Source organism: Scleropages formosus, chromosome 25 (assembly GCF_900964775.1).
Source record: "Scleropages formosus chromosome 25, fSclFor1.1, whole genome shotgun sequence".
In the NCBI taxonomy this organism is placed as follows: domain Eukaryota; kingdom Metazoa; phylum Chordata; class Actinopteri; order Osteoglossiformes; family Osteoglossidae; genus Scleropages; species Scleropages formosus.
The window spans coordinates 12,158,030-12,175,704 of NC_041830.1; the positions used below are offsets into that span (position 1 = coordinate 12,158,030).

General features: G+C 47.2%; 2 protein-coding genes across 5 annotated transcripts in view; one reads left to right on the forward strand and one right to left on the reverse strand.

Annotated features, from left to right (window-relative positions):
* Positions 1 to 525: 525 nt before the first annotated feature.
* Positions 526 to 9,692, reverse strand: mtf2 (metal response element binding transcription factor 2). 3 transcript variants are annotated; one of them, XM_018731308.2, is made up of 15 exons: positions 9,446 to 9,692; positions 8,076 to 8,277; positions 7,826 to 7,907; positions 6,161 to 6,256; positions 5,957 to 6,057; positions 5,665 to 5,813; positions 5,258 to 5,353; positions 5,084 to 5,152; positions 4,741 to 4,864; positions 4,505 to 4,572; positions 4,230 to 4,400; positions 3,698 to 3,800; positions 3,470 to 3,528; positions 3,254 to 3,358; positions 526 to 2,741 (listed from the first exon to the last, which is right to left on the reverse strand). In XM_018731308.2, exons 1-15 carry the CDS (start codon positions 9,448 to 9,450, stop codon positions 2,396 to 2,398), a joined length of 1,776 nt encoding a protein of 591 aa, XP_018586824.1. In that variant the 5' UTR covers positions 9,451 to 9,692; the 3' UTR covers positions 526 to 2,395. The 3 variants fall into 3 exon arrangements, with proteins under 3 accessions (XP_018586824.1, XP_018586823.1, XP_018586826.1); XM_018731307.2 differs by having other exon boundaries at positions 526 to 2,744; positions 9,446 to 9,691; XM_018731310.2 differs by lacking the exons at positions 7,826 to 7,907; positions 8,076 to 8,277; positions 9,446 to 9,692 and adding an exon at positions 7,118 to 7,192 and having other exon boundaries at positions 526 to 2,744.
* Positions 9,693 to 9,804: 112 nt separating this feature from the next.
* dipk1aa (divergent protein kinase domain 1Aa) overlaps positions 9,805 to 17,675 on the forward strand; it is a 33,196-nt gene continuing 25,325 nt past the window's right edge. Inside the window, exons 1-2 of one of the 2 annotated variants that reach the window (XM_018731311.2) lie at positions 9,805 to 9,938; positions 11,398 to 11,481. In XM_018731311.2, the coding sequence (XP_018586827.1) occupies positions 11,428 to 11,481 (54 nt within the window). In that variant the 5' untranslated portion in view covers positions 9,805 to 9,938; positions 11,398 to 11,427. The remainder of the gene's footprint in view (positions 9,939 to 11,397; positions 11,482 to 17,675) is intronic. The other variant, XM_018731312.2, reaches the window with a different exon arrangement.

Below are 17,675 nucleotides of genomic sequence, written 5' to 3' on the forward strand. Positions count from 1 at the left end.
TGCAACTACTAGGCAGGAGGTACGTCCTCGGTGGCTGAAACAACCCAAGAGAGATTCACTGTGAAATTATTACAATGTTCTTTGGAATTCTTTGTTATTAAAGTCTAAAGTGTTATTAACCATTACATTCTCGGCGAAACAACCGAACCATCCTCACCAAACTATACTGCTAACAGTTTTTCTGAGGTAAACTTTCCTGAGGTAAATCGCTACGCGACAACCTCCGCCAACGTCTCACTCCCTGAATGGTTAAAAGGAGTCCAATCACCGGGCCCGTTCAGCATTGCGGTTTCTCATTGGTCGGCGTCTGCAAGCCTAAAAATGACGACATTCATGACGCCATAAAAGCGCTGCACTCGCGAACGCTCGCGCGTTTTATAAACTTTGCAGTTCGAAAGTAAACAAGTTTTCGCTTCTTGACCCAACACTGCACCGCAATATTAGGGCTTTGTTTGCTGACTTATCTAAAAAATAACACGGAAAGCAAAAAAAAAAAAAAAAAAAAAAGTCACGCCATGTGTTTTATACAAGGTTTATTCTTTGGCTGAAGAAGCCTGTTCAAAGCCAGTACAAACAAGAGAGCTTAAATCTACCACTGGCACACCAACAGACAGGGGGAAAGCTTCTTTACATTTGTGTTATATATATATTTATATTTATACAAAATCAGTTTTAAATTAAGAGGTATCAATCACTGCTGCCTCAAGTGGAAACGTCCTCAACGCCCTGTAAAAAAAAAAAAAAAAAAAGCTACAATGAAATGGAAACGATAGAGTAACACTGAACATTTAAAATTAAATCCCCTTCCGAAAAAAGGAATAAAAAGGCTTATGAAATTTTCAATAACCAGGGCCAAGTTGACGATGCAACGGCGTGAAACAAAAGATAAAGGGGGGGGGGGACTTCGACCTTGTATGAAATTCAAATTGAGGAATGCATTACAAAAAAAAAAAAAAAAAAAAAAAAAAAAAAAAGATCTCCCATGAAAATCCCCCTTTACAGAAATAGATACCACAGGACACATGTAGTCTCTTACATTCCACACCGAAAATGCCAATTTATCACCATAGAGACAAAGTCACAGCTCGACAAAGTATTACTTTTACAGTAAAATTGCTGACAGTATCCTGAGAGGTCTGAGGGAGAGTTTAGATGTACCAGTATCAGTCTAGCTAAGTGCACATTTCCGAAAGCAATAAATAGCACCGGTAATAAAAGCCTGAGTAAATTGTGACTGTAAAATATTGCAGTGTGTTCCTGAAGCAAAAGGTATGGCTAAATTGAGAAAATTAAATCAAAACCAAGAAGTTTCAGTTGCTTTGAATACTGAATTGCATAGGAAACGAGACAGGAAACTGGACCATCTACGTAAGAAATAAATTCAAGGGGTCCGCTTCCTTGAGCTTTGTGGACCCACTTCACATATTCCCCGCTAGCTGATGTGTTTGTAACTGTAAAGATAAACTGGGTCACGCACAAAACTTCTGTAGAACCAACACGTTAACATTAAGTGTAAAAGAAAAAAATGACATTTACACAGCAGGGGCCACAAATATCAACTTACTGCATAACAGTTTTATGACAATCCAGAAGAACCATTCAATACAATTTGCTGTTCAGTGGGGACTAAATCGAATATGCTGGTGTACACCAGCTGACGGAAAAATGAGGAACTCAAGTTAAGCACTTCTGCAATTCAATACTTTTAAACTAACATTAGCGAAATGTAGCTTTTCTTCCTCCAAAGTTACATCTTCAAGAAGTCAGTGTTACCTGTATTAGAGAACAACAAATGTCTCAGACTGAACTTTACACAATACAGTTGTAATAATACTGCTTATCAGAGTTGGGAAAGATTTCCAAAACTTGAAACATAAATTCACAAGCCAGTAGATTCCTTTGTATCCAGTTACTACTGAGCGTACAGAAGGTTTGCATCCAGGAGTGAGGGGGAAAAGGCTGTGAATTCGATATGTGCAATCAGGAGAAAGTAAAAAAACAGGCTTCATTGATGACTGCTCAGACTCCAAGGCATTTCCAGAGAATAACAGCACTACTTGAGTGTAAGAACCAAGTTGGAGCAGCACACTTTTCTTATTTTGTCAATTGGCCACCCCTCAGACATAAAACAAAAAGCACAGGCAGTCGAGTCTTTTCATTCAGTCAGAGACAAATGAAATACTTCGCTCTGACTGTGGCTTACATTCACCGACTGGCATCAGCCCAGTGTGTTAAACTGTTAATGTTAGATAAACACTTTAAGACAATCCAAGTTATTCAAATATTAATGGGCTTTAAAAAAAGAAAAAAAAAAAAAAAAGAAAAAAAAAAAGAGACCCTTTCTCTGAGGCTGCAATGGTCCCTTGAAAGTGGACAAATGCAGAGCATGTTAAGCTTATGAGGCTGTCACCCCCTCCCACTCCACCAGGTACTGCACTTTGCCATCCAGGGTAACCCTGCGGGCCAGGACGCGGTACTTCTCCCCGCATGCCATGCGCCCTGCTGCCCCAAAGTAGCTGGTGATTGAGCTCTTCAGGTGGCTGAGCTGTGAGTCCTGGTCAAGGCTGTGTACAATGTCCGTGTGGAGGCCTGGGAGCTGGCAGGGCACAGCAGTCTCTGGCTCGCGAAGGACCTCTGGGTTGGGGGGTTGCAGTGCCCGTCGTGGGCGGCCCCGCCTACGGCCCTGTCTACGGCCCTTCTGGGAGGGCTGCGTGATTGGCCACAGGCAACCGGTGCGGGTCCTACTGGAGTTGCACAAGTTGGGACAAAAGACAAGAGAGCGCCCCAGAGGTGGCAACATTTCCACCATGAGTGATCAGATACACCTCCCACAAACGCTATCATACAGAAGCTCATTAAGATTTTAATTCTGGATTATCAGTTCAACATCAAAGTCCATAAATCATGCATTGTGTAAAATGTCTAAATATTTTCCCCATAGAAGGTTGGCCAAATTGTTACAGGTTCAAACTGTCTTGGTTAAGCATATTCAAATTTGCCGTTAGTAAAACTTTTGACCATGAGAACCCACTCTATGTATATGGACATATTTGCTTTTTCTCAGTCCACTCTCTGTATGCCATTTTGACCCTGTGCTGTGCATAAAACAAGGAAAAAAAATTAGCAGTTACTGGTATACACAGGAGAAAAACTTACTGGATATCCTCAGATGATGGCCTTGATTTTGTTTTACTATCACCATTGAACCACTGAAAGTAGGTGGAAGGAAGAGTGCACTCAGATCCCGACGTACCTGGACTGCATCGAAACACTTGAGGTAGTTTCAGCGGTGCTCGTAGCACCAATAGATTCCACATCTGAGGTACTTGAAGATGGTGCCGACTTGTCAGCCTTGATGCTGTAAAGAAATCAGATTTGCCTGTTACTATGACAATCAAATAATTCCAAGGAAGAAATAAAACAGCACAAGATTAAAATTTGGGGGCAGCAATCTTGCAGAAAGCCATACCTCTTGGGGTTGAGTAGGTCCAATGGGTGATTTTCCAATTTGGGCAGCTTTCCATTGTCCTTTAGCATTAAAGGAAGGATTCGTTAAATGTTACTGTAAGTAACACCATTGACACTGTGAGCCCTGAGCGCATTACTCCCCTTTCTGAGAACAGCAACATTTCAGCTAAACGTGAAAGCGACCGGACAAGACAGAGGTAATTGAAGAGATCTGGAACCTGGACTTGACCTGTGTCAAAATTTCACTGGACCTCCTCAGCTTGGCGAGGGTCTTGTGCGAATGCCCCGACATCTTCCTTTTTCCCTTCTTCACGGTTCCATTGGTCATTGCGCTGGAACCAGACAGAACTTGGTGAACAGCACAGGAAAACTTGGACTAAAGTCTTTTCTGTCTACCTTGCCCTGTTCATGTCAATCCACCAACATGTTTGTGCAGTGAATATTTCACTGTATCAATCTTTGGTTACAATCTATTAGCTGCAAATGGTTTGACAGAGAATAGGAAGCAGTTTTCCTTTTAAAACACAAAAACATGTAAAAACAAACATCTCAAATTCCAATGAAAGACAGCATGACTCAGACCTCTTTTTCCTTAAGGTGAAGCACTTTGCTCATGATGCCACAAGGCTTAGGGTAAGGTGCACCACCACATATGAACACACTTCAACCAAAGCTTCAATTAGAACTATAAAGGGAGTGCCATTTGTTTTGATACAGTGGAATTTCAACACGAGATACAGGTTTAACCACAAGTCTCACACCTGGGGTCTGGGATGGGCTTGGAGGACTTGCGACCTTTGATCTTTATCTCGTGTGATGCTTTCTCAGCCTCTCGCTCAGCCCGGGAATCAGTGTTGCGCGGTGCTGGCGGAAACCGTATCCTCAGTCCAAACAGATGTTTCTTTTTCTTTATCTCCTTGCCAGACATGAACCTGACCAAAGGATGAAAAGGGACATCACATTATCCCCAGAGTATCACTGCAGAGCTCTGACTGCAGCAATCAGGCATTGTTCTGATCAGATTGCTAGAACTTACATGGTGTGGTTACTATTCAGTGCTTCCAGAATGCTTTCATATCGCTCTGATTTAGGAGTGTCTCCAAGCTGTGGAAAAGATACAAAATAGTTTTAATTCACACATTTTACAAAGAGTTCATGCTTAACAAAACATGATTCCAAAGTAATGCACACAAGTTAAACACTTATTTGAAGAAAATTATCCTGCAAAAAAAGACTTGTTTATAGAAAGTAGCTCAGGGCTAAGACACACACATCTCCAAGCTGTAATCGGTCCCAGTTCTCATTGATGTAGGCCATCAGTTCCAGCTCCGAATCAAAGTATTTCTTCTTGTGAATAACACTGAGGTTGTAAAGACTCAGGTGAGCAACATCTACCCTGTGGAAAGGTAAACAAGATGGATAATCAACACACACATAAAGCAGAAAAAAAAACCCCAGATGGTCTGGTTGAAGGAAAAGCTCAATATCCAGACCAACCGACATCTTTCAAAATAATTCTCATTTCTACAGATACACTTAAGTTTTAATGTCAGATGTTAGACCTGTTTGGCCCACAGCTCATCTGTAGTGTCAGATTAAAATCAGAGTGACTCACCACTGTAATGGCAGACGTTTGAGGTACTCTGGCCCAGAATTGCAAACTGAACAAATAAATAGATAGAACCTAATGTGAAAGAAGTACAAGAACATGTTTAATTCTGTCACCGGCAGGTCCAGAGAAATCATCATGTGTCCAAGAAGGATGTGAATGCCAAGAATAACAGCTCACCTGTCTCCAAAGAGCATGGGCTTCTGAAAGCACTGAATACAAGCTTCATGAAACCACTGTTTGCACCTGCTGCACTGCAGCATCTTGAGGTACCAGCTGTATGGAAAGAGGAATTATGCAGTGTTGTACAGGATGGAGGAGCACCGGCATGCGTTCATGACATGATGCCATCTCCTGGCTAAGCTTTATTTTCTGTTTTTGTTGCCATAAACAAAACTCAAAATGCAGGAGATACAGGTTGGCTGTAACAACCAGGTCACTTTACAACAATTATATGCATGCGTTTCCAAACCGCGGCACCTTAACTGCAATTCTTTCACCTTTAAGTGATAAATGAAAAGGTGAAGTCTGAGGAAACTATTTTATTCCACTGTAAAGCATGTGTACAATGCCGGCGACACACTCACTCTCCTGGGCCTCCGCAATAGCAGTAACACTGCTGAATGTTGGTCTTGTGTCCTTGGTCCCACACCAGGTCCTCCAGCGAGTAGGGCAGTGACTGCTTCATCTCTTGCAGAGCTTTGGCATTCGGCCCTTTCTTCAGGGCTCCGCCTCTCTGCCGTCAAACGCATATAGGCATGTTTGCAAAAAGGGCTGCACCCTCACATTCTCATCAACCCCTGTGGGAGCAGCACCAATGTCCCGTGAACACAAACAGCATTGAACTGGTACACAGCAGAAGGCCGTGTCAAACTGCACCTTTGTTGTTGTGGCAAACACGCACTGGCGGCACAGCCACTTGTCGTCAGAGGCAATGACATCGGAGTCGATAGTGGGAGTGTGGCAGAGCTGGTGATAACCTGCAGGATGGACAAGACAAGTTTGAGTCTGGAGACCCAACATCAGTTCGTTATTTCTTGGTCATCTTAGATCCCAGATCCCGAGCAACACTCATAGATCTACCCTGTCCACACTTGTCGCAGATGACGATCTCGTTGGGGGCTTCTGAGCTTTCCTCCTGGCATATTGAGCAGACCATCTCGCCTCCTCCACTGGCCCCTGAAATGGACAAGGACATGTCACTCCATATTCCGAGGATTCCCTTCATGTCTAAGACAAAAACTCGAGAATCACCAAATGATGACACACTGCACATAGATCGGGACATGAAGAACCGTTGCTTGGTCACTGTAGTAGCATACTGCTGTTATTGCAGTGTGGTAGCAGTAAATGTTGGGCTAGGAAAATATTTGTCAAAATCCTCCAAATCTGTTATGTGCATATAGATCACACATTTTCAGAATAAAAGTTTACCTTTTAAGAACAATGTTTACAAATAGTCGTATGGGAATACTTGCATTAATGCAGTGTTTCCACTAGGACATTTGCATAGAGCTGGAAGCAGCAAAAAGTGAACTTCCTGTGAGCAAGCACTGGCATGGAGGTCGGGGCAATTTAATACAATTCTGCTGTTTTGAGGGGTGGATGGGGTGAAGAAATCAGCTGGTAAGCTAACGGTCAGTTATTCTACAAACGTGTGAAGAGGCACAAGATTTCAACTTTGGAAAAAAATGCGCTGTCTCTTTACAGAGGCGATGAAGTTGGTTTTGGGAGGTGCTAAAAAGAGGTTGATTTTTCCAGAAAATATTAATTTATATTCACTACACCATGACAGTGACTGTCACAGTATTTCTGTTTACAGAATGGTAAATGAAACCCTGATCCATCACTTAGAAGAGAACACAAATGTTCAGTGCTCAGCCCCAAACACCAGTCAATGTACTCTGAGTCAGATGATGGGCGAGAGGTCAAGATCACAGCGGCATGTCAACGCGACAGAGGACACCGAAGACACCGTGAACCAAAAAGGGGCAGAGATACATGTTACATACATGAACACTGACAGAGACTCAAGAGTACCTGCCCTAATCTTGTCTCCAGGCGCCTTGTCGAGCTTACGGTTTGCGCAAGCCCAGAAACTCTTAGGTCTGTCAACTGTCAGAGACAAATAACTGAAGATAACGGAAGCTGAAGAGAGCAGGTAGTGGTCAAGAAACTCAACGAAGCAAAAAAGGACAGGGTGGGGAATCAAGGGAACGTGAAGCGGAATGAATTCAGGGTAAAACTAGGAATTACACAGTGGATAAATTAAAGATCTTAAAAAAAGTGAAGCTCTCGTGGTCGGTCTTCAATTGGAATTATCTGTGGAGGAAATGAAAAGGCATGAAGCTATACTTAAATGAAATGATGCATGTGGCGTCAAATAAGAGCAGCCCAATGGCACTAGAGGGCTGTAACTAGACTGAAATTACTATTTTGCCGCTTAGATTATGCTTTTTAGGAGAGCAACACCCCAGCTCGTTGCAACAATTTAGATTTTTTTTAATGGAGCCCTTTAACTCAAGCAACTTGCTAAAGGGTACCATGACATGACCAATTGCAGGACTCAACCCAACAACCTTCAGGTTACAAGCTGGTGTCCTAGTCTGAACTAGCTGGGGCCAATATCCTTGATGACTAGTTCAGATTCTCACTTGCAGAGAGTTAAAAAGCAGCAGCAATGTTAAAACAAGGATATGTGGATTTTAAGGACAATGCCGTCGTTCAGTAAACAAGAGGTGCACTTGCCTGTCTGAATGTCCTTCCAGAGAACCCAGGATTTCGAGCGATCTTCAAAGACAACAAAACAGCGATGCTTGTGTTTGTTTATCTGTAGATGGAAACAGAACAAACCCTGAGAAAAATCAACGACGGGTAAAGAGAGCATCGAAAGGAGCACCTGTCTTATTCACAGAGAGTTAACTCAAAGGAGCCCCATCTTCAAACGTCAACATGAAATCACCACCAATGTATGGTAATTCATAACTCCAGAATGTACCTTTGCGATAGTTCCCAAGTAAAACAAGCCATCTGACCACCGTGCTAGGACATCCTGGCCCTCCTCGAACCTGCTGGCGAGCTTTGCGGCACTGTGGGGCCCATTCTTGGAAGAGGCCTTGGCCAGGGTTGAGGGGATCTTCACCTGCCGGTGGGAAGGAGCTTTGTGGTGGACAGACACGTTCTGGGCTCCTGCTGCCTCTCTGGTGGGGAGTGGGTGAACAGGGACACTTCAGACCATGGGTTCCTAACCTTTTCTAAGTCAAGGGCCCCTTTAGAAACCTAATGAAACCGAGGCCTCTTACAAGTCATTGATAAATTGAGACAATTGTGCACTCAGTTTACTGCACTGCAATTTGACGACCTCCTTATTATACAATGAGGTCATACTCATACTCATAGATAATAGAATGTTTGCTTTATCTGGCATGTCACACACCCCCCAAGACTTCAAGGACTCAAGATATAGAGAGTTCACATTAGAAACCAAGGTGTCAGCACAGTAAAATGTTATACTTCAGAACCAAAGAAGAGCACCAAACACATGACGACAGAGAGAGAGCTACAATTGCGGGATCTTTCTCAACAAGAACTTGGGTCGGGAAATTAAGGCGGCAGGCATTCATAAATCATATCCATCTTCTTTCAGGCAAGCAAAGATGCAAAAATGCCGCTTAAGCCTGCAGCTCGTTAAGGATTAACGCGTTTTTCTCGTTGCATTTGCCGAGTAACTTAGGCGGAACGCAGGGAAAAAAAAACGCCTGACGATAAACATGTCAACACGTTGGCGTGGATGTGGATGCAGCACGGGCTGGTTCTGGCTCGCCCCCCCTCCCCCCTTCGGGGCACAAAAAACAGCAGTATGAATTGCGAAGCGTCCCGGCGGCGATGATGCGTGTCGCTTCGCGTAGAACGAACCCCTTTTTTTTTTTTTTTTTTCCTTTTTTTTGCTCGCCGTAGCGTAGGAACAACGTGAGCCCGACGCACACCCGACACCGACCGGGCTGTGGGCGGCGCGGAGAGGAGCGGAGCGAGGGGACGGCGCGCGACGAGGCGAGCGTGCTGCCGTGCGTGCTGCCGTGCGTGCAGGAGGAGCGGAGCGCGCGGTTCGGTCCGCTCAGCTCGTCGGTGCGCGTGAGCCGCGCAGCCCGCGCTCCGGCTTCCGAAAAAAAAAAAAAAAAAAAAAAAAAAGCCACACAAAAAACACAGCAGAGACAGTGATGCAAATTCGCTAAATTTCCAAAACATATATAATTATATATTAATCCTAATAACGTTCGGGACAACCACTACAACAGGGGAGAGAAGAAGAAAAAAACAAATAAATCAACGTCTAAGAAACAATGAACAAACGTTAATCGTCCGACTCACCTCATTCGGTCACTTCTGAGGATCAAAACGCTTCATGAAAAGAATCGGACTGAACCGACAATAGTCTGTGTCCACAGTGGCGCGGCGGCCCGTCCGCCTCTCCCTCTGCTACCTCACTCTTCTCCCGCGTTCTTTCCCTCTTTTTTCCGCTGCTTCTCCGCGTTATTGTGCCTTTTCTCACTGTTATTGTACGCAGAGAGCAGGGCCGGCGCCTCTCTCCCCCCGCGCGCTCGCCATTTTGGTTTCCCGCTGAGACGGGGGTGCATTGTGGGAGGGGGCCGAGCCGCGGCCTCGCGGAGCCCTTTCATTCGGCAGTTTGAAAAACACAGGAAGCCTCCCGCGTGCGGGGGAGCGAGCGCCTCGGTGCGGCTCGGATGCAATCGGATCGAATCGGCTCGTGGAGCAGGACAAGCAAGACGAGTAGGAGGAGCCGGAGGCGTCAGTCAGTGCGCTGCTTTTTATTTTCGCTTTCTGCTCACTGCCTCAGTATAAGGTACCATCGGCTTTCCGTTTACTTATGTCTTAAATTAATTAATAAAGCACGATTAACCCGACTGATGAATCACCAAGCAGAAATCATTCGCTTGGCCAGGTAGCGTAGTCGTTCGAGTGGCTACCTTCAGTCTGTAGTTCAGAGAGGTCGCAGGTTCAAATCTCAGTCCAGCAGCCGTGTCCTTGCGGGTATACTTACCTGAAACTGCTGCAGTAAAAAAATAATAATAACCCAGTGTCTTTACAGTGTAAGTCGCTTTTGGAGAAAAGCGTCAGATAAACGTAATCTTAATACATTTACACATTCTATGGGGTGACGTTGTAATCGTAAGGATTATCGTAGGGAATAAAGGCATAATAATTAACTTCACTTTCACTTCCTCGAGGCCCGATCGGTTTGGGTGGTCCACTCTGTCTGTCACTGACACACACTCTCTCTCACACACACACACACACACCAACGTCTCTTGTGCAATACGGTGTTTACACTCGTTATGTTCTCAGTCTGTGCTGAGTTTTGCACTTTGAACTCCTCAAATGTCACCGCCGTTCGCTGGCCGTGATGTTCACTGTGCTGCAGATACGCTTGGGACCGCGGGGGGGCGCTCTTGCGCCGCCTGCGTCCCATCAATGCTACCATATGGAAAAACAATAACGCTGACATTTTCGGTGATGAATCCTCATTGATTATTAAGCTCTTCCAGTTCTAATGTCGCGTATTTCTGCATTGGTGCACAATCGCGCGGTGCCGTCTTATCAGTGGAAATTCTCTTTTTCCGAGGAGATCATTTGATCCTTTTAAGTGATTTTTTTTTTTCATTAGTGGTTATCTCTGACAGATACACCTTTATACATACATGTTCGTTCCGAAAGTGTCGCGGATGAGTGTTCTTCACACGCCCCATTTATACAGCTACCCCAGAAAGTTTCAATCAAAGCAACGCAACACGTGTTGCTGCGTGGCGGTGTCCAGTGACATCCGGGGGCGAAATATTTTTCGCTAAATGCTGTCAGAATGAAAAGAAAACGGCTTTTCAGCGACGGGAACTCATGTAGAGGCAGCCAAGGTGCCAAACTCGTGCACCGGTATGCGGTTAACGAACCGCAGGGTCCTTTTTTGTCGGCCCAGTGGTGCCCCTCCTCCCCGCCCCCCTTCATCTCTCAATCTTCTGCGCCTTTAAGGGCCGCGTGAGCGCGCGCGCCGATCCAGCAGTGGTCGCGAGCAGCTGCGGCGGCGCCGTGCGGCCAGCGCTCGCCGAGCAGGACGCGGAGCCTCAGCCTCAGCCTCAGCCTCAGCCGCGGCACGCAGCTCGGACCCGGGTAATGCGACGCGCCCGTGCCCACCGCTCCACTCCCCCCACCCCACCGTGCGCGCGTGTGACGGCGGGACGTGGCGCCCCTCCCCCCTGGCTGCGTGCTGCCTTGCTGCGTGCGGTAACAGCAGCGCTCTTTCGCTCCAGGTTCATGTAGTGAGATGTGCTGTTTTCGCCATGGCGAGGGGTCTGTCATCGTGGGCCTGGCTGAAGAAGCCCTACTGCATTCAGGTAAGGCATCGCTCGGCATCGTCTCGCACCCGAGTCCGCCCTGCCGTCCCTGACACTGACACTGACAGCCCTTCTCGGCGCTGCTCGCGAGTCGACGGACGTGTCCCCCACGTTATACTTTAAATGACATGATGATAGGTGTGGGTGTGGGTGGGGGCTGACCGACCGACCGACCTGGCTGGCGGCGTAACTCAGCGATCGTGTCCAGATCCGGGCTTTAAACTTAAACACATTTAATGGTAATTTGCGGAAACTCCTTAAGAGTCGCAGGCTGCACGTACTGATGTCAGACCAACGTATCGAATGACGCCTCCCTCACTGGTGACTCCAGCAGTCGCACCTCCACCAGCAACGGGTCCACAGCTACGAATCCACCAGGGACATTCCCACAGTGACAGGACCACCTTGGACACTCCCACCAGTGACAGTTTCACAGCTGCAGTCCCACCAGGGACATCTTCACTAGGAACACTCCCACCAGGGACAGTTTCACTAGGAACACTGCCACAGTGACAGTTTCACAGCTGCAGTTCCACCAGGGACATCTTCACTAGGAACACTCCCACCAGGGACAGTTCCACTAGGAACACTGCCACAGTGACAGGACCACCTTGGACACGTCCACCAGTGACAGTTCCGCAGTTACAATTCTACGTGGGACACATTCGCTCGTAACACTCCCACCGGTGACAGTACGACTGGGGGAAACTCCCACCGAGAACAGGTCCACCAGGGACACTCCCACCAGTGACAGTTTCACAGCTGCAGTTCCACCAGGGACATCTTCGCTAGCGAAACTCCCACCAGTACTCAGATCTGTAAATAAACGTTTCTCAGACGCGTTACTCGAGCGTGGCGAAGTGTGGCGTCTCTGCGTGAGTGCTTTAACCTCCCGCTCCCACTTCCTGGAGCGCGTGTTGCTGTCGGCCTTTAAATCCGTGCGTGTCGTACAGTGGGAAGCCGTGCCTTTCTAACGGCGACGGCCACAAGCGGACGTTTAGGCGAACCCCGTGACGGGTAATAATGTGAGCCGTGGCAATTTGGGCGCCTGCAGACAGCAGCTCATAGGGACGGTGACTAGGCTGGTAAAATGCGGTACGTTACCACGTGATGGCGAGATGCCAATATTTTTCTGTCCGTTTTCCCAAAACGTAGGTTGGGGCCGCTCTTTGTGGGGGGAACGGGGGACGCGGCCGCGTGGATGACGAACCTTTTGTGATTTATAGCGACGGCGCCGGTTGGGTCTCCCTCTAAACCGTCTTTTCGTTCTTTTCTTTACCGCGTTCCGCGCTGCACATCTTGTGTTAAATTATTGTCGGTTCTGCTGAGCTGTACTCGCGGAGTTCCGTGGAGGAGCCTTCGGCCTTATTTGTTCATCTTCATGTTCAAATGCCTCTTTATAATATTTTACTCGTTGTCGAGGGTCTTGGGGGATAGATGTTTTTCTTGTTTGCGGTTTATTTATGTGTTTATCAGCAGATCTGGGTCACAACAGCATGGAAACAGAAGCGGTTTGCTAAGGAAACAGAAATGCATGCAGATGCACAACGCAAAAGGTCAAAGGTTACAGTGGGTCGCGGGGGAGGTCGCGTGGCGCCGTCTCGGAAGTTCCGGAAAGGTTTTGGAATCTCGACTCGACCTGAAACATCGTGCGGACTGAGCGCTGAACTCGTGCGGTCCAAGTTGTGAGACGTGCAAGTAAAATACACTTTTAAAGTGAATAAATGACCATGATTTACACACCTGGTTCTACTTACCTACTTGGTTTGACCAGTGGAACTTGGGCTTCGCTTATTTTTGCACCTGCACTCCTACCGTGTTTCTACTACACACGATTTCCTCTAAAGCAACATATGGGATTGATCATTGCACACCTGCCCATTTCGTGGTAAAACAAGGGGACGCACGGCGTTGACGTACTTTGAAGCAGCGCCGTGTTTATGGAGGGAGCTTTGCTGCGGACCAGAGCTATGAAATACGATTTCGTTCCAGATCCATGCGAATGATCGGCTCCGGATCCATACGAATGATGGGTTCGATCCCCGCTCAGTCTGTGTGGAGTTTGCATGTTCTCCCCGTGTCTGCGTGGGTTTCCTCTGGGTGCTCTGGTTTCCTCTCACACTCCAAAGACATGCTGTTCAGGTTCCCCATAGTGTGTGAGTGACAAAGTGTGTTCCGCTGATGTATGGAGGAGTAACCCAGTGTAAGTAGTGTATCTAGCGGTGTAAGTCACCGCGGTGAATAAGGTGTGTGGGCTGGTAACACTACGTAGGGTTCATTGGAAGTAAAAGGTAAATGCTGTAGAACCACCATCGTTGGGTTTCAGGGACTGCGACGTGGGCCAGGAGAGCTGCCAACCTGCGTTCCTGCTTTTTTAGGAGCCTTCAGCCGCGGTTCCTCAACGCACCGTGGCAAGTCGCCCCAACCTGTCTCAAATTGTGCTCCTCCGTTCGGACAAAAGGGGGGACGTCATCCCGCCGCGGCCGTGTCTGCGAGTCCAAACCCACAGATCTATCCTGCATTTTTCTTACCGCGTTTGCTCATCTGGAAATAATTTACCTCCCTGCATCTGGCTGGGCTCGGCTTCCAGGAGAGTCCCTTTACTGCGGGAAACCCGGCCAGATACGTGTTTGTTCTCTTATTTTGTGTCCTTGAAGTTGTGCTTAATTAGGTCCTTTCTCAGTGCGGCATTTTACAGCCGCGCTGCTTCAAAGTATGTCAAGCCCTCGTGTCCCTTCGTTTTACTGCGAAATGGGCAGTTATGGAGAATCAGTGTTTCTCATGTGACACAATAGGTGTGTAATGACCAATCCCATATGTTGCTTTAGAGGAAATCGTGTGTGTAGTAGAAACACGGTAGGAGTGCAGGTGGAAAAATAAGCGAAGCCCAAATTCCACTGGTCAAACCAAGTAGGTAAGTAGAATCATTAATTTCTGTTATGTTTGTTTCAAGATTTAGCACTCAGGGCGTATAAACGTAATGTTTCACGTGAGAATAATGACCATCCCTGTAGGGATCGCACGCTCTGTGGCCGCGAGCGCCGTCTCGGTACGGATGCTGCGAGGAGGAAGTGCGGAGGAGCGCGGCACGCTCAGCACGGCGCCGTCCCTCAAGACGGCCGTCTCTCGCGTCGCTCGTATCGCTTCCCCGTGGAAGTGCCAAGCGTCTCGGGCTGAGAGGAGGGCGGTGAATGTGGGGGGGATCCCCGTCGGCGTGTCGACAGAGCCCTCCCCGCGCTCCGCCGGCGGCTCATCCGTGGAGAGCCGAACTCGCTTCGATCCTTTTATTTATGCCGCTCGCTGCCGACGGTTCTGTGGGCCTCGGTAGCAGGACCTCCGCAACGATCCGCAAGACTTCAGGATGGTTAAAAAATAATAATAAGAATAAGAAGAAAAGTTCCACCCGCAGCCAGCAGTGGCTCATCCCACCCGACCGCAACGCAGGTGCGAAAGCGGTCGCTGCATCTCATCTTCTCGCCTGTTTTTCTGCACTTCGACACGGTCCGTTCTGCTCTTGCACGAACAGCTGATTTAAGTGAGAGAACAATAGAGCGATAGAGCGTTGTGAAATACCCCCACAGTCTAAAATTTGGCAGTTTCTAACATTTTTAATGTTGTTTTTCTTCTTACATACTGATGATAACATTTCTTATAAAGGGAGAACAGCGTTTATTATAAAGACAATTTCCAGGCCGTCCTTGTCTTTCTGCAGATTCGTGGGAGAAACATTTCAAGTTCACTCGTGAATGGCAACGTTTGAAATCTTCAGTAAAAGTCATTATTATATCATTGAATGACAAATAGGAAAACTATTACAGTTAAATTTACTTTCTTTCATTCATTCATTCATTCAACTGATCTTTTCCCTCAAAGGAACATACAGTTAATTGTAACAAAAGTCTGTTTCGCAACTGATGAAGAGCTTCAGATTAAGATGCAAAAATTTTAGTATCTCAGTTTTTTCTTTTTCTATTTTCCCTTCAGTTTTGTCGTATTAAACATACTTTTGGCGTTAATTCATACATACTACATACTTAACATTTTCGCACCGGGTTCCAAGCACCGAATATTGCGGCACCTTTTAGGAACCCAATGATTTCTGGAATGTTTTTATACTTCCAAGAATGTTCTGGTGCCTTCTAGAATCTTCCAGTGGTGGTATGTTTGTAATCAGCAAATTTTAATCATAATCAATGCAAAAATTGACATAACTAAGGACTTTGGAAATTTTTTTTTTTCCGTTTTGTATGTGTGACACCACCGCTTTTGCTGGACTCTTAACCCAGGTAGTACATGTAGAACCGAGTTGGATATGAGGTGCAAAGATGCTCTTGATACACGGCATGATGAAAATTTATGTAGCTCTCTGGAGATCTAGAGGGAAGTGGGTTGGAACGAAATGCATTTTGAGCCCATTTCCTGGAAGTTGAAAGGGATTCAGCAGCTCTGAGGGACAGAGGGGTTGCACTCCACCACAATGGAGCGAAAACATAACCTTGCCAGTGGGACCGCTAAGTGGCCCTAAAACATCCTAAACCAAGAGAGTTTTTTTTTTTGTTTGTTTGTTTTTTTTTTTTTTTTTTCCTTCCCCCCCCAAAGTATTCATATACAGTACTGTTATTGAGGAGGGGGGCACAGTGGTGCAGCGGGTTTGGCTAAGGCTTGCTCTCTGGTGGGTCTGGGGTTCGAGTCCCGCTTGGGGTGCCTTGTGACGGACTGGCGTCCCGTCCTGGGCGCGTCCCATCCTGGGTGTGTCCATTCCCCCTCCGGCCTTATGCCCTGTGTTGCTGGGTTAGGCTCCGGTTCACCGCGACCCTGCTTGGACAAGCGGTTTCAGCCAGTGTGTGTTATTGAGGAGCTAAAACCTTTTTGCTGGACATCCTGCGCTCCATATCTATATCCGGAATCTTCTGCCGGAGCGCCCGCTGCGTCCTTATACTTTGAGTGTTGCAGTGACGCGGACGACCAAGCTCGCTCAGCTGTCGCATCCATAACCGAGCTCCCGGTTTACGATTGGTACCCTCCATCCGTCCGCTGCACAGCATGCCAGCGGATTAGATAAACGGATGTGGGGGGTGTAAATGTGGATAGGCCCTCTCAAACGCTCTCCCCCAGCGCGCGAGTCCACGAGATAAGCCAGACGTTTTGCGTCAACGACCCGCACCGGCTGCTACATACCGGAGGACGCAGGTGTGGACAAACTGCGAGTCGCGAGTTTACCAGCGGGGTCGCGTCCCCGACGGGTGCGGGCCGGAGCTCTTTCCGCGAGCTTCGCGGGGCGGGCCGTGCTCCGGCGACCCGGCTCCTTCCGCTCGAGCGTTCCTTTCACGGAAAAAGCGAAACCCTTCTCGCGGCGTCCCACCCCCGCGGGACCGTTCGCGTGTCGGTTTTCGCTTGAGGACGAGACGCTTAAAGCTACACGCGGCACTTTGGACCCGGCAGCACGTTGCGCGGATCATTTGCGCCACCGTTTACGCGCGGATTACTTCCGCCCCCTTGTCAAGCGCACGAGTAGAACGGCGGCGTTTTTCTGAGGTCCGCGTCCTTAGATCCACGCGCACGGCGGATATTTTAACGACGGTCGAGCCGTGAACAGGGCTGACGGTATCGCGCGAATACATGGCAACAGACGCAAACCGATGATTAAAACACGAAACGGGTTAAATGCGGGTGAGCGCGTCGCATTGGTACCATCTCCGCTCGCTTTTTTTTTTCCGGCGGATTAATCGAAATCAGACGGTGCCTTTTTTTTTTTTTTGCCGTGGACCGTGCCCTTCTCCTGGCTCCCGCGTTAATGAGATGCACCTCGTGCAGGGAAGCCCCGAATAGCGTGGACTGGGGCCTAAACTTTCCGTTGCTGAAGCGATAAATCTGATTATGAAAACAAGTTCAGACCGTTCCCGAATTTTATATATATATATATATATATATATATATATATATATATATATATATATATATATATATATATTTTTTTTTTTTTTTTTTTTTCTCTCTCCCCCCCGCCGGGTGGTTTTCGGCAACCGGTGACATTTTCAGCGGGAAATAAAAAGTGGGAAGCTGCTGTTCTGCTTCTCAGCAAGGTTAAGTACTGCAGAGGATTAAATTAGTAAACATGATAAATCGCCCTGGGTGAAAAGAGGCTCTAAGCAGGGAATGTATGAAAGGAGTCATCCGCGTGGCGTTAAAAGTCC